This window comes from Symphalangus syndactylus, chromosome 9, assembly GCF_028878055.3.
Source record: "Symphalangus syndactylus isolate Jambi chromosome 9, NHGRI_mSymSyn1-v2.1_pri, whole genome shotgun sequence".
In the NCBI taxonomy this organism is placed as follows: Eukaryota; Metazoa; Chordata; class Mammalia; order Primates; family Hylobatidae; genus Symphalangus; species Symphalangus syndactylus.
Window position 1 is genome coordinate 132,920,992 of NC_072431.2, and position 16,415 is coordinate 132,937,406.

At 38.4% G+C, this 16,415-nt stretch overlaps 1 protein-coding gene across 10 annotated transcripts in view; it reads right to left on the minus strand.

Moving 5' to 3' along the window:
- The window catches only part of KDM4C (lysine demethylase 4C), a 421,337-nt gene that overhangs the window by 358,477 nt on the left and 46,445 nt on the right, over positions 1 to 16,415 (minus strand). For all 10 annotated transcript variants that reach the window (XR_010113578.1, XM_063609188.1, XM_055294283.2 and 7 more), the window contains exons 3-4: positions 15,964 to 16,139; positions 8,833 to 8,947 (exon numbers count right to left, since the gene is read on the minus strand). Coding sequence is in view for 9 of the 10 variants with exons in the window: in XM_063609188.1 (XP_063465258.1) it covers positions 8,833 to 8,947; positions 15,964 to 16,139 (291 nt within the window). In the remaining variant the exon portion in view is untranslated. The remainder of the gene's footprint in view (positions 1 to 8,832; positions 8,948 to 15,963; positions 16,140 to 16,415) is intronic.

The window sequence follows — 16,415 nt, forward strand, 5'->3', positions numbered from 1 at the left end:
AGTGCAAAATGGTCTGAAAGATCCAACAATAGTGTGAGATAGCAGAAGTTGAAGGTGACAGGTGGGGCAGCATCCCCTCACAGTGAAGTGTGGCTACCTTCCTCCAGTGACCTGCAGAAAACTATCATCAAAGATGGTTACACACACAGGAAATTCTCAGTCTTTATGAAATGCTATCCCATAGGTTATTACAGAATCCAAAGGCTAAATTGCTCCATGGGTACTCTGACAATGAGGATAAGCTACCCCCTTTTGGTGCAAAACGTTGGTTCCAAGGGGCCACTGAAGACTGACCTGCATGTTACGCTATGAGGCATTTAAACTGGAAAGCCAGCATGATGGAGGATAGAGATGAGGATGAGGGGAGGAGCTATGTGTCGCCGCTCAGCAAAGGGAAAATCTTGCAAACACGACTTGAATACACACAATACACTGGGAGGTCCATCTAGGGTTATAGATTATGAAGATAATAGCATGAGCAAAACATGTAGAACTTCATTTTATACCTCTACTTAATGAAGCATTATCATGAGGAGAATCATCATTATGCTATACAATAGGTATTGCTAGAAATACAGCCCAAAATAGGACAGAACACAAGCCTGATGATCCTTTGTCACTGTACTAACGTAGGTAATGTTGATGTCTATTCTTAGCTCTCACACACAGAAAAAAAGAGATGTAGCTCTGCCTTCAAAGGTCGATGCAGGTGTACATGGCTACTGGCCATCTCAGTAATGTGATACCTTCTGTCTTTTCTACAGACATCTGCTGACTTGCAGGTCCTTTAGCCAAATCTTATTTTCTCTCGGTCCCTCTTTTATCTTTATCTTTGTGTGTTTGTTTTGTTTCCCAAAGAAACTCCCATGCTGCTTCTAACAGAAGGCTGAATATTTTAATGTAAAGGCAGTTAACAAAGGCTAATTAAAACTTCAGCGGCAGACCAGCCCTTAGTGAAACATAAAAAAAATTCAGATCTTAAGTTCCTTATGTGTATGTACTGTTTCCAAAGAATCATCTAGGACTTCCTCAGGACCAAAGATGGCTCTATTTCTGAGATCTTGTTTTAACTACAGAAGGTTCCTGAAATCACAAAACACTACAGTTTCTTCCTTGCAATGAATCAATTTAGTCAATTATATTAATCTCATCCTCCTGAGAACATTCCGGTTTTATTTATATCCCATCTGTCTCAAAAAGGATTTGTACACCCTTCCCCAAGAGCAAATAATTATCCTCCATATAAGGGGCTGACAAACATTTTCTGCAAAGAAACAGTAAACATATTAGGCTTTGAAGGCCATATAACCTGTCACAACTAAAGCACTTCTGCCACTGTAGCGCAAAAATATATAATATGCAAATGAAAAAGACTGGGCTCCAAGAAAGCTTTATTACAAAAACCAGCAAAAGGCAGAACTTGACAGCCAAACCCTACTCTTCAATATATACCCAAAGGCTGGATTCGCCCCATGCCTTTGAGAGTCTTGGTTTTTTGGTTTTAAAAATAATACTTGCTTAAGTTGTGTTACTGTTGCCATAGGTTACTGTCCATGGTGTTCAGATTTTTTAGTATAACCTAAGGAAATCAAGCTCTGAAAGCAGCAGCAGAATAAAACAGGGGCCAGCCGGACACAACGGCTCACGCCTATAATCCTAGCACTTTGGGAGGCCAAGGCAGGCAGATCACTTGAGGCCAGGAGTTAGAGACCAGCCTGGCCAACATGGCAAATCACGGTCTCTGCTAAAAATACAAAAATTAGCCAGGTGTAGTGGCATGCAGCTGTAATCCCAGCTATTCGGGAGCTAAGGCAGGAGAACTGCTTGAACCCGGGGGCAAAGGTTGAGATCGCGCCACTGCACTCCCCCCTGTACGACAGAGCATACTCCATCTCAAAAAAAAAAAGAATGAAAGAGAGGCTAAGACCTGAGAAAGGGCTAATATCCAGAATCTACAAAGAACTCAAACAAATTTACAAGAAAAAACAACCCCATCAAAAAGTGGGTGAAGGATATGAACAGACACTTCCCAAAAGAAGACATCTATGCAACCAACAGACACATGAAAAAATGCTCATTATCACTGGTCATCAGAAAAATGCAAATCAAAACCACAATGAGATACCATCTCACATCAGTTAGAATGGCAATCATTAAAATGTCAGGAAACAACAGATGCTGGAGAGGATGTGGAGAAATAGGAACGTTTTTACACTGTTTGTGGGAGTGTAAATTAGTTCAACCACTGTGGAAGACAGTGTGGCAATTCCTCAAGGATCTAGAACTAGAATTACCATTTGACCCAGCCATCCCAATACTGGGTATATACCCAAAGGGTTATAAATCATGCTACTATAAGGACACATGCACACGTATGTTTACTGCTGCACTATTCACAACAGCAAAGACTTGGAACCAACCCAAATGTCCAACAATGATAGACTGGATTAAGAAAATGTGGCACATATACACCATGGAATACTATGTAGCCATAAAAAAGGATGAGTTCATGTCCTTTGCAGGGACGTGGATGAAGCTGTAAACCATCATTCTCAGCAAACTATCACAAGGACAGAAAACCAAACACCGCATGTTCTCACTCATAGGTGGGAATTGAACAATGGGATCACTTGGACACAGAGCAGGGAACATCACACACTGGGGCCTGTCGGGGGTTGGGGGGCTGGGGGAGGGATAGCATTAGGAGTAATATCTAATGTAAATGATAAGTTGATGGGTGCAGCAAACCAACATGGCACATGTATACCCATGTATCAAACCTGCACGTTGTGCACATGTATCCTAGAACTTAAAGAATAATTTAAAAAAAAGAGAGAGAGGCGAAGACACAAGCCAGGGGATTTCCAGGCCCTCTCCCTCTCCTGTCAAGGATGACTATTCTGATATAGACCTTTAAAAACACCCTCACCCCTAATTCCTATGCTATATCCCAGCTGGATCAAAACTACCATGGCACCTTCTCTGCTCCTTAAAAGATTTGCCTGGGGCTAAGAGACAAAATTCAGACTCTGGAACAAAGCAGGTGGGGCTGCTGTGAGGTCATGGGTCAGATCCACCACCCAGGCCCACAGCCCTGTCTCAGGCCCCTCTCCCATATCCCACAGCGGCTATTCGAGTTTTTTCTCATCCTCCTATGCTCCTGGCTCAGCAAACAACCTGCAATTTCAGCAAAAATACTGACACTATTAGGTGTGGTCTCACCCTTCAATTTACCTAGCTCTGGTCCCACCTTTCACTCTCTCTCCTTTCACTGGAACTTAGTCATCAAAGCCAAGTCCAGATGTCATCCCCACTCCAGAAAGTCTTACTTGAATGCAGGCCTGCTCATATTGCCTTTCCTGCAGGCTGCAAAGAGTCAAGCCCACTGCACCAACTGTCCCTCCACCCCACTAAGTCTATGAACTACTTGAGAATCAGGATTCGTATCCATCTTTGCACCTTGCACAAATTACTTCTCTTATCTCCCCATACCCTCTCCAGGAACTCCCACCCCCACCAAAAAAAGGCTACGATTTTCTTACCATTCTTTTAAGTTTAAGGGAAATAGCTACCACTAGAAATTCAAGGAAAAAGTAAACTGCAATTTGATGACTCTATAATTCCTTTCAAAATAATGCTATGAACCATAAGAAACCAGTTCTTGGTACAATTTAAATACTGAACTAAAGAATTAAACAATGTAAAGATAAGACAGTCAACAGCAAAACAATCTATGGGCTTTTTAAATGCACATTCATTACAACGAATTCAAACATTCCTGACAGTAAGCTATTATTACACTCACTCTGCATCATGCCCTTTAATGCACTCTTTTGTTATTCTTCGTCTACCTCAAGGGGGGTAAATACAAGTTACTTTTCATTTGTTGAATTTAGGTGTCTTGAGTGTGATTGGTTTTGTTTACCAGAAGCAGTTTACAACACTCCTCTCATGTCTTTCTTTATGCTACAAAAGCATGAAAATGTCAGTCCAGCTCAGGAGCTGCTAAATGCTTCCACAGAGCCTGCAGAAATTCTATAAAATACTGCCTTGTAGGTCCTACCAAAATGATAGATTCCCAGCTCTAAAACCTGTAAACGATGAGGATGTTTTAAAACTGCGTGTTTACAAAGCAGTGGATTTTGTTCATTAGATTTTAATAACAAAAGTTACTCAAATCTGAAGTCTAAAGTCAATGTTCCCTTGAAGCAATGCCAATGAGTAAATGGCTTTCAAACACAAGCAGTAAATTGATAAGCACTGCAAACCAAAGTCCATCAACCTCATCTTTACAGTCAATGCTTATGCTATTTCACTACCAAATACATATAGCTAATTCAGGACATTTTTATATCAATTTTTCTGCAAATGATCCCAAACATGCTGCTTCTAGCTCTTAATTATATATACAAAAATAAGGGAACAGAAAGGTTAATTATCCTAAAAGGTGGTTTAAAAAAAAGAAAAAAAAAACTTAGATTGAGTTTTATTTTATTTTCAAACACTTAGACACACAACTTTCAGTCCAGGATCTGGATGACCCATCAGCTCAACCTTCTTCTCAGAAGCCTGAACATTTGCCAGGATACAACACACAGGAAGAAACTATGGAGAAGGTACAACATACACCCATCAGCTCAGGGGCAATATGTAGTTGACAAAGACCTAGTTTTACATATTTCCATAACTATGATACTGACTATGCATAACGACTTCTCCAATACTGGTGTGGGAGATAAGAGCATGTCATGGCCCTTTTACTAGCCTCCCAACTTTGGAAAAGCACTTGACCCTCTCTGGGCCTCATGTTTTGTTAAGTGTAACATGCCAACAATACTCAAGCTGCCTCACCCATTCCAAAGGAAATCGCACAGAAGCTGGTTTAACAAGGCAAGATGCCACATTCCTTAAGGAAGCCTACTAGTAAGAGCATAAAGATACCAGACCCACACAAATGTTTCCAATATGCCCACTCCCATCTGCCCACATCCCTCACCATCAATTTCCTACATGTTCTACTTGCTGCCACACCCTTCCCAGACAATTGCTCTAAGCACTAGAAGCTGCTCTTGGCCTCTCTCTGAGCCCTCACCTTTATCACACATGTGCATAACTTGCCCCTGCCTATGGGCCACATCTAATGACCTGCCCACAACAGCTAAACTTACATTTAGCTCATAAGAAATTTATTATCGCTAAAGAATAAATCAGCAAAGAATACACTTGAAACTAAAACAAACAAAAATCTACCATTTAATACAAGGTACAATTTGAAATTGGTAGTCTAGATGTGGCTTGTGGTAAAAGAAACTGAAATGATCCTTCTGGAAAGCAATATTGGAAATGCTTCAAAAGCCAACAAACTGTAAAAACCTTCTCAACTCTTTGGTGGTAAACATGAAAACGCATGCAAACACAGGCATGCATATATACACACACTCACATAAAACAGAAAGACCAAAAGGAAATCATAAAAAGGCCATTCCTGGGCAGGGTGCGGTGGCTCACACCTGTAATCCCAGCACTTTGGAAAGCTGAGGTAGGCGGATCACAAGGTCAGGAGATCGAGACCAACCTGGCCAAGATGGTGAAACCCCATCTCTACTAAAAATACAAAAATTAGCTGGGCATGGTGGCGCGTGCCTGTAATCCCAGCTCCTCGGGAGGCTGTGGCAGGAGAATAGCTTAAACCAAGGAGTTCAGGTTGCAGTGAGCCAAGATAGTGCCACTGCACTCTAGCCTGGGCTATAGAGTGAGACTCTGTCTCAAAAAAAAAAAAAAAAAAAAGGCTATTCCTGCTGTTTGATAACCTTATGAGCAATTTTTTATTCTCTTCTTGTTTTTCTGTATTTTTCAATTTTCCTACATGTACATATACTACTTTAATAAACAATACATTCTCAACATAGAGATTACTTATACTAGTAAAAATTCAGATACAGAATGAGGAAAGGCTATTTTTTTAACTTTTATTTTTATTATTTCAAACATATACGTATTTAAAACACCAGTCTGTCATCTAGCTTCAATTATAAATATTTTGCTCGTCTGGGCACAGTGGCTTACACCTGTAATCACAACACTTTGGGAGGCTGAGGAGGGAGGATCGCTTGCGCCCAGGAGTCTGAGACCAGCGTGGGCAACATAGGAAGACCCTGTCTTTACAAAAACATTTTAAAAATTAGCTAGGCATGGTGGTGCCTACAGGTAGTCCCAGCTACATAGGAGGTGGAGGCAGGAAGACTGCTTGAACTCAGGAGGTCAAGGCTTCAGTGAGCCATGATCATGCCATTGCATACCAACCTGGGTGACAGAGCAAGACTGTCTCAAAAAAAAAAAAAAAGTGTGTGTGTGTGTGTGTGGCCAATCTTCTTTCATCTATATCCATTCAACTTTATTTTCTTAAGTAATTGAAAAACAAATCCCAACCCTCATGTTATTTCAATCAGATATCCTTTAATATGCATCTTTAATTGATAAGTTAAGAAAATTACATAGCCATCATTCCATCCAATATGACAATTCTACAATATCATATAGTGTCTTCAAAAATAAGAATGGTCTTTGAAATAACAGTGTTCACCAATTAAAAATTCATACTTGAAATTGTGCTACTACTTCATACGCAGGATATATAAAGAAGTATAAACCAATAAGAATCGCTAAAACCACAGAAAAGAGAACTTAAGCCAAAAAAAAAGGAAAGCATGACAAAAAAGAAAAGTGTATAAGAGACTTCACTAAAGGGGAAATCCAGGCACTTCACTAAAGGGGAAATCCAAACAGTCAGTGAACATAAGGGGAAAAAATCATAATGCAACTTAAAACCAAAAGATACGACTACACACACCAACAGAATGGCTAAAATTAAAGAAATGACAATATCGAGTGTTAGGGAGGATGTGGGGCAAAGGAAACTTGAAAACATTGCTATAGGAAGTGTAAGCTGGAAAAAACGTTTTCTTCTAAAGCTACCCATGTATATATAAGGTATATAAGAAGGTATAAGGTATGAAGTATAAGAAGCCAGTCATAAAAGAATGTACGCTGAATGATTCTAGTTATATAAAATTCAGAAACAGGCCACACTGAGCTGTACTGTTAAACAAAAGAAGAAAATGATTACCTTCAAGTCAGAATATTTAGTTACCTTTGGAGGAAAAGGGGAGCCTATAGTAGGTAACAGGGCAGGTAAAGGAATTCTACGGTGCTAGTAATGTTTTCCTCAGTGTCAGAAATGGTACACAGGTGTTCACTTTACAATAATTCATAAAGCTCTAGGTTTATGTTCTATGCATTTTCTAGCTTGTTTTATATTTCAAAATAAAAAAGGTTTTAAAATATAATAATGGAATTAAGGCAAGGATTATTAATGAATCATAGATGCCAAACCCACCGAATGAAAGGCTGTTGGGGACAGATAGTCACCTAATATTTGAGTATACCCCATAGATCACTTATTAGTTACAATGGGGAATCCTTGACTGAATCCTTAAAGGAGGGCGGCGGGGGGCAGTTATAACATTACTGGGAAAATTTGAATATGGTCTATACACTAGATAACATTATATAAATGTTAAACTCTCTTGTAATTAAAAGATACATACTTATATAATTCAGGGTGAACTATCGTGATGTCTGCATCATACATCAAAGAAAGAAAGATAGAAACAGAGATAAAGAGACACAAAGAAACATTAAGCAAATACGGCAAAATATTAACTATAGATCAAGTATCCCTTATCCATAATGCTTGGGCCCAGAGGTATTTCAGATGTCAGATTTTTCCCCATTTTGGAGTATTTGCATTATACTTACAGGCTGAGCATCCCTAATCTGAAAAATCCAAAATGCTCCAAAATCCCAAACTTTCTGAGTTTCAACACGATGCTCAAAGGTCATGCTCAAAGGAAATGCTCATTGGAGCATTTTGGATTTTGGATTTCTGGATGAGGGATGCTTAACCTGTACTGGTGAACCTAAGTGAAGGGAATCCAGGTGTGTATTGCACTAGTTCCACCTGTCGGCAGATAAAAAATTTTTCGGAAGAAAATAACGGGCCAGGCCTGGTAGTTCACACCTCTAATCCCAGCACTTTAGGAAGCCGAGGCAGTTAGATCTCTTGAGCTCAGGAGGTCAAGACCAGCCTGGGCAACATACTGAGACCCCATATGTTTTGAAATAAAAATTTCAAGAAATAATAAAATAAATTAAAAAAGAAAATAATGAGAGAGGGCATAGAAGGTTTCAAAAGACAAAGAACTTTCAGAATTAGGGTTTTAAAATATCAGGAAAAGGCAAAAAGAATTAGAATATAACCAATGAATTACGCCCCCATTAAAACGGCTAGACTGTAATAATATGTACTTTTTTAAAAAAAGAAAAAAATTATTACAATTTGTCTGTGAAAAAAAGGACAATATAAGCCTGTTCAAATATAACTTTTTTTTAATGATTGAGGGAAAGTACTGGAAAAATATATCTAAAATACTGCTTCTGCTTTAAGGTGTCAGTATAATGGATCATATTTCCTGTTTTCCAAACATTTTTATAATGTATTTTTGCTTTAAAAAGTTTTAATGTAATGAAAAGATCAGCCAGATAACCACATACCATGTTACTACTGAACAATTGCAGGTATTTGTACAATTATCTAGCTTCAGTTTGAAAAATACCAGCAGCGGAAATCGTACTGAATATTTCCTGTTGTCCTTTGAGGAATTATGGATCACCCAAAAGCACAACAAAAGAACACTTCTAAACTGCTTAAATGGTAACAAAACTGTCACATCCAATGATCCTTTACAAAACTCACTGTAAATATGAATGTACCTCATCATATATGCTCCCGTTAATATCTGCACCATAGATGGGTGCCACAAAAGTTAAGTTCTTCCAGTACTTGCGCTCCAAATCTTCGTAATCCAAGTATCTTGGAGTACAATATCTGTAAAAGGTAGAATGCAAAAAAGTACAAACCAGTAAGTCAGTTTTAGGGTTTTTCCCTCCAAATTGATTTAAATCACTTTCTAAAACAAAATCCTACCAAAACACAAATACTGCATGTTGTCAAATCTAACAAGTAAACATACAAACTGATTTACATAGCTATCTGAATATTCTTAAGATTGCTAAATAACTCAGTATCACTTCACATTTTATTAGAAAACTACTTTCATGAAAACAACAACAGAAGCAGAAAAGTAGTTTAAAAGTCATTATTTTAGCTTTCAAAGTATTTTTAAAATCTTTAATCAACTATACTACGCTAAGAAATTTTACATATTTATGTCAAAACGACATAACACTTAGAGAAACACTGACAAACAATAATCTCGCTAAAAATCCAAGGAAGTATAGTTAAAAGAAGATATTTTGCAGTTCTTAGATTGGTAAATGCTGAATATATTAATGGCAAGAAAATAATGACACCTCTTAGACAACTAGAGTGGGAATATAAACTGGCAAAACCATTCCAGTATATAATTTTTCTACACATATAAAAAGCTTTTCAAAAACTGATATATTTGACCCAAAATCTAAATGTAGAAATGCACCTTAACAACAGAGAGATGTGTACAATGACAGTTGACCCAGGATGTTTGCTGCGGCATTAATTGAAAACACAAGTTAATATCCATCAACTAGTAATTAGCTTAAAAAAATACAGAATATAAAACAAGATAGATCTTTCAAGACACTGACATCAAATTCTATCCACAGTGAATAAATCAGGTTACACAATAGTGTGTATACTATATCCTATTTACATTTAAAAAAACCTGTAATTGTATATTAAGTCATCAGAAAGAAATGTACACCAAATTATTAATATTAATGGTTATCTCTCACATAGAAATTACAGAAAAGCACTTACTTCTCTGTATTATTAGGAATTTGAACAATAATCTTACCACAAAAAAGGAATACCAATGTTTCTTCTGGAAGAAAATAAGCAAAGAAAGAAACAAATGAGACTATAATGACGCAAAGTTAAAAAGGTATTTAGCAGTAGTAGAATCCCTATAAAGCATACTGGACATTTTAGATTGACTATAGAATAACTGACATCTACACTCACTATACTGGGGACTCCAAACTAGTTATCTGTGTAACAAGAATACCAAATAATGTAACAACTGTACTCAAAATACCAAACAACTTAATTTAACAAGTGTTTTAAAATATAGAACAATTTAAATTTACCCAGAACACTAGAATCTAAAGCACAGTCAAAAATAAAAAGGATGGGCATGGGATGGGTGTGGTGGCTCACACCTGTAATCCCAGCACTTTGGGAGCCCAAGGCAGGAAGATCATTTGAGCTCAGGAGTTCAAGGTCTGCCTAGGTAGTGAGACTCTCTCTCTATTTTCTAAAGAATTAAAAAATTTTTTTTTAATATTTTTGTTTTGTTTTGTTTGGAGACAGAGTCTCACTCTTGTTGCCCAGGCTGGAGTGCAGTGGCACGATCTCGGCTCACTGAAACCTCCACCTTCCAGGTTCAAGGGATTCTCCTGCCTCAGCCTCCCCAGTAGCTGGGATTACAAGCATGCACCACCATGCCTGGCTAATTTTGTATTTTTAGTAGAGATGGGCTTTCTCCATGTTGGTCAGGTTGGTCTCGAACTCCCGACCTCAGGTGATCCGTCTGTCTCGGCCTCCCAAGTCCTGGGATTTACAGACGTGAGCCACTGCGCCCAGCCTTAAAAATGTTTTTAATAAAAAGGATTAGCATGAAAGCACCATTAATCTGTCATCATTCCACCACTTCTGCTAGTAGGTTCCAGTAGTATTGGGAATTCCAGGCACAAGCTAAGCAAGCTAACTAAAGGTCAGAGTCAGGTGACAGAGACAGGTGTACATTCCTATTCCCCGGAGAAAGGATCCCCAATCCCCAGTACGGGTCCGTGGCCTGTTAGGAACCGGGATGCACAGTAGGAGGTCAGTGGCAGGTGAGCATTACTGCCTGAGTTCCACCTCCTGTCAGATCAGTGGCATTAGATTCTCATAGGAGTATGAAACCTGTTGTGAACTGTGCATGTGAGAGGTCTAGGTTGCACACTCCTTATGAGAACCTAATGCCTGATGATCTGAGGTAGGACAGTTTCATCCTGAAACCATCCCGCCACCCCCATCCATAGAAAAATTGTCTTCCACGAAACCAGTCCCTTGCCAAAAAGGTTGGGGACCACTGCCCCAAAACACAAAATGATCAGAAAGGATAAGATAGCAGAGATGCTGTTTATTAGGACTTCTACAGAAACTTTCAAGACTTTTGGAAATTGAAGCCCTAATCTGCTTTACACCATATACCAAGACCAATCTATCACTATGTACTCAATCAGTAATAAAATTTTTTTTTTTTTTGAGAGTCTTGTTCTGTCACCCAGGCTGGAGTGCAGTGGCATGATCTCGGCTCAACGCAACCTCCACCTCCTGGGTTCAAGCGATTCTCCTGCCTCAGCCTCCCAAGTAGCTGGAATTACAGGCACGTGCAGTATCAATTTTTTAAAATTCATAACTCTAAGAAAGATAAAGTTTGGTATTGTCCAGTGAAGTTAAATTCTAAAATCCTTAAATATATTAAACAAATATTAATTCTAAACAAAATAAATGACTTGGCTAGTATCTGATCAGAGTCCTTCTAATGGACTGTCCTTCCTAATGGACAATCACAGCTATTCCACAAATCCAGTGTAAATTTGCCCGATACTGATTCAACCGTATCTTCTTACCCAGAACCTCTCACTCACTGCAGTACAGTTCTTAAGAGGTGAGTTCCAGGGCCAGGCTACCCATGTTTAAACTGAGGCTTCCATTCATAAGCCACATAACCACCCTAGACACGGGGCTGAATTTCTCTGGAACTCAGTTTTTCCTCTAAAAAATAGGGATAAAAACAGGAAGCTTGTTGTGAGGGCTCCATCAGATAATTATGCAAAGCACTTGGCTCTGTGCCTAGAGGAAAGTACACATCAGTAATGTTATTCATATTACCTACCATTATAAATTTTTATATTAGAGTTATATTAGAAATCTCTAGGTTTTCTTTGGACTACATTGCATTATCAACCAAATGAGCATGTCATCTTCTCTACTGCTAAGACTAAGTACATTACAGATGGTGTACCAATGCCAGGTCATGTGCTAAAGAAAAACAGATGAATGGAAAGATCCCAGCACTTTGGGAGGCCGAGGTGGGCAGATCAGAAGTCAGGAGTTAGAGATCAGCCTGGCCAACATGTTGAAACCCCATCTCCATTAAAATATAAAAAACTTAGCCAGGCATCATGGCACGCACCTGGGGTCCCAGCTGCTCGGGAGGCTGAGGCAGGAGAATCACTTGAACCCAGCAGGCGGAGGTTGCAGTGAGCCGACATCACGCCACCGCACTCCATCCCGGGCAACAGAGCAAGACTCTGTCTCAGAAAAAAAAAAAGACAGACCAGCAGAAAACCTTTTGTCTCCAACAAAAATTAATCTCATAACATGACCATTCCACAACCAGGTGATCCTGGCACAGCTCTCTGTTGACAAGTAAGAGCATTGGTTCTTGAGGCTTAGAAATCCATTTCCTTGGCATTTGAAATAAATTTCTACATGAAACTGGCAGAAGAAATACAAAAAATATGAATTTCAAAAGTTGTTTAACATTACAACAATTATAATGAAACTAGGCCAAATCAAAAGACAAATTAACTTTATTTATTTATTTTTAATTTTTTATTTTTTTTTTGGAGACAAGGTCTTGCTCTGTCACCCAGGCTCTGGGGCATTGGTGCAATCACAACTCACTGAAGCCTCGGCCTCCCAGGCTCAAGTAATCCTCCTGCCTCAGCCTCCTGAGTAGCTGGGACTACAGACACATGCCACCATGCATGGCTAATTTTTTATTTTTTTTAGAGACAGGGTCTCACTTTGTTGACCAGGCTGGTCTTGAAACTCCTGGCTCAAGCAATTCTCCCACCTCAGCCTCCCAAAGTGTTGGGACTACGGGTGTGAACCACTGTACCCAGCGTAAATTAACTTCAAAAGAAATAAAATTAAAGCTAGGAATAATTTTTCAAATAATTTCCCATAATGGTTACATTTTACAACTAGAAAAAAACCAAAAATTTTTTAAATCATCTCTAAACCCCAGAATGTCAAGAAATGTATATTCTGTTAATAAGTAAATCTTTACAATTTGCCTAAAAATTTATCTCATTTTAAGTGGATTTTAGTTTTTGTAACACTATTTATTCATTTGAAAAAGCACCTACCATATCCCAGATACTATACCAAGCACTGTGTACACAGTGATACACAAAACAATGTCACCTGAATGGCTATCTTCAGAAAGTGTAAATCTACAACCAAGCCAGTAGAGTAATAATTTAACATAGATATGTATAAAATTTGTACTCAGTAAAATTATCTCGAAGTAGAAACCTGATACCATGCTGAAATAATCAAATGGGCTAGAGAGGATGATCAAAGTTTCTTTATAACAAGAGAAGAAAGAACTTAAAGGCTCAAGTCTTAATAATATTTTGAATTGCCAAGTAATACTAACAATGATTGCCTCTTAAAGTTATATATTGCTATATTTGAAATTTTATTTATGTTTTTCAAGACAGGGTCTCGCTCTGTCACCCAGGCTGGAGTACAATGGTGCAATCACGACTCACTGTAGCATCGACCTCCCAGGCTCAAGCAATCCTCAGCCTCCTGAGTAGCTGAGACTACAGGCACATATCACCTGCATGGCTAATTTTTGTATTTGTTGTAGACACCGGATTTTGCCATGTTATCCAGGCTGGTCTCGAACTCCTGGGTTCAAGCATTCCATCTACCTCGGCTTCCCAAAGTGCTGGGATTACAAGTGTGAGCCACCATATCCAGCCTATTTTTGAAATTTTAAATAAGCACATATTACTTTTGTAACTGGTAGAAATGTTTCTGACCATCCTTCAAAATCCATCTCAATAGTGCCTACAAAATGAAATTACCCACTCCTTATGAACAACCACAGAAGCCTTGTATTCTTTGAAACCTCATAGCACTTTGTACCTTTCCTATGGCAGTTCTGATAATTATCAAGAGTATTAACAATAGTTTTTAGTAAGTATAATCTGATTACTTTTAAGTACAAATTATCCCTTGAAATATCAAAGGAGCCAAGCAGAGTTATTACTCAGTGACCTAACCTATTCAATTAACACTTTAAGAGGGACACTGGAAATGGGTACTAAAACATAGTAACAGAAAACAGTCAATAGTTTATACTCGTAAACAGGTTTAATTGCCTCTGCAATCTTGTATCAACAGCATTGCACTTATAAAAGAATTCTGGAAGAGTTCAAAAGAAAATGCTTCCAATCTTTGTTGAAAGTTTCATGTTCTCGATTAATAAGATCTGAAAGAATAAAACTCTATTAATACCTACCCAAAAAATTCAAAAGAAATGATTCAAATTATATTAAACATAAAATTTTCAATTTCTTTGGAATAGCCAGAATGTTCCATAGTAGGAATTTAACATGCAGAAATAAGAGTCTTCAAGTAGCATCATGTGCTTACAATGTCAAATATAATTTTTCTAAAGGAAGATACCTACATTCATCCAAAGTCTTAATCTCATTCACACCCATCCAGGGAATTCAGAAACTATGATTTTTGGTTGGTCTTTCAGGTTTTATTTTGTTTTTGTAAGATTTATGCTTTCATCTGGGGCCTTAATTATCATATCAGAATTTTTTAAAAGAAGTTTAACAATAATAATTGTGACAACATTTAAATATACCCACAAATTCATTGACACTCCTCCCTTCAAGAAGTAGAGCTTCATTCTCCTCCCCTTGAGTGTAGGCTACACTTAACTGGCTTGTAACAAACAGAATATGGCAGATGTGACAGTGTGTCACTTCTGAAACAGAGCAAGGAAAGACATGTGGCTTCCTTCTTGCTGTCTCTCTCGGATCACTTGCTCTGGGAGAAGCCAGCTGCCATGACATGAAGAGCAGTCCATATGACACGGAACTGAGGACCCCATCAAAAGCCATGAAAGGAGAGCACTCTTGTAAGAGAATCTTCCAGCCACAATTGAACGCTCAGATGACTGTAGCCCAGCCAACATGCTAACTGCAAACTCACGAGACCCTGAGGCAGAATCTGAAGGTCAGATTCCTGACATTCAGAAATTATGGCTTGGTTTAAGCAGCTAAGATTTGGGATAATTTTTTTTTTTTTTTTTTTTTTTTTGAGACGGAGTTTCACTCTTGTTGCCCAGGCTGGAGTGCAGTGGCGTGATCTCGGCTCACTGCAACCTCTGCCTCCCAGGTTCAAGCAATTCTCCTGCCTCAGCCTCCTGAGTAGCTGGGATTACAGGCACGCACCACCACGCATGGTTAATTTTGTAGTTTTAGTGGAGACGAGGTTTCTCCATGTTGACTGGACTGGTCTTCAACTCCCGACCTCAGGTGATCCACCTGCCTCGGCCTCCCAAAGTGCTGGGATTACAGGCATGAGCCACTGTGCCTGGCCAATTTGGGATAATTTGTTACACAGCAATAAATAACTAATGCAATGCTGGCCTTTCAAGTCATTGAAGGTTTGCTTTTAAAAGTACTAATCTTCTAATACATATAAATCATTTAAGGCTTAAACATTATCAAACACACACCAAAAAAACTGCTCAACAAACATGAATCGTGTAGAATCAAAAACTCATGGCAACTTTAGGATAAGAAGTTCCACTTACAGCTACTAGGAATGAGATAATAAAATAAAGAGCAATTTCTTTAAGTCAAATGTTCAGGCAACCACCTAAAGAACAGAAAACAGAAACAGTTCAATGAAGGGTGAAAAATTGCATGGGAGACTCCTGCTTTTCATTTATAAGCTCCTCTGTCTACTTTGTTTCTTAACATATTTACATAAATCTTTGAAGGAAACAGAAATAGCAAACTGATTCTACTCACTTGCCACTGTTGGCCAGCTGCCTGAACTCCTTCACAGTCATCGCTTTTTTCTGGATGTTGTACTGAGTGAACAGTCCTGACTGCCCTGTGACCATCTGCTGAATTGGTGCTGGAATGAGCAAATTATCAATGTCATCATAGCACTGTCTTGGCTTCCACTCCTTAGGAGGAATCACCTAAAAATAATGAAATAAAATATCATCTTGAAAATACTCCAAGTAATTTAGCTTTTAAGTATTCTGATAAAATACAACTGAAGAATTTCTCAGTCTCTCTATGACAAATGTGAAAAAAAAGATGAATATTTGCAATATAGCAATATGATGTTATTCAATAGCAAAATTTATTGAGTACTCACTATCCCAAACACTGTACTTGTATTAAACTCATTTTGAGTAGGTCCTATTAACATCTTGATTTTAAAGATAAAATTGAAAGACACACAGAAGTAA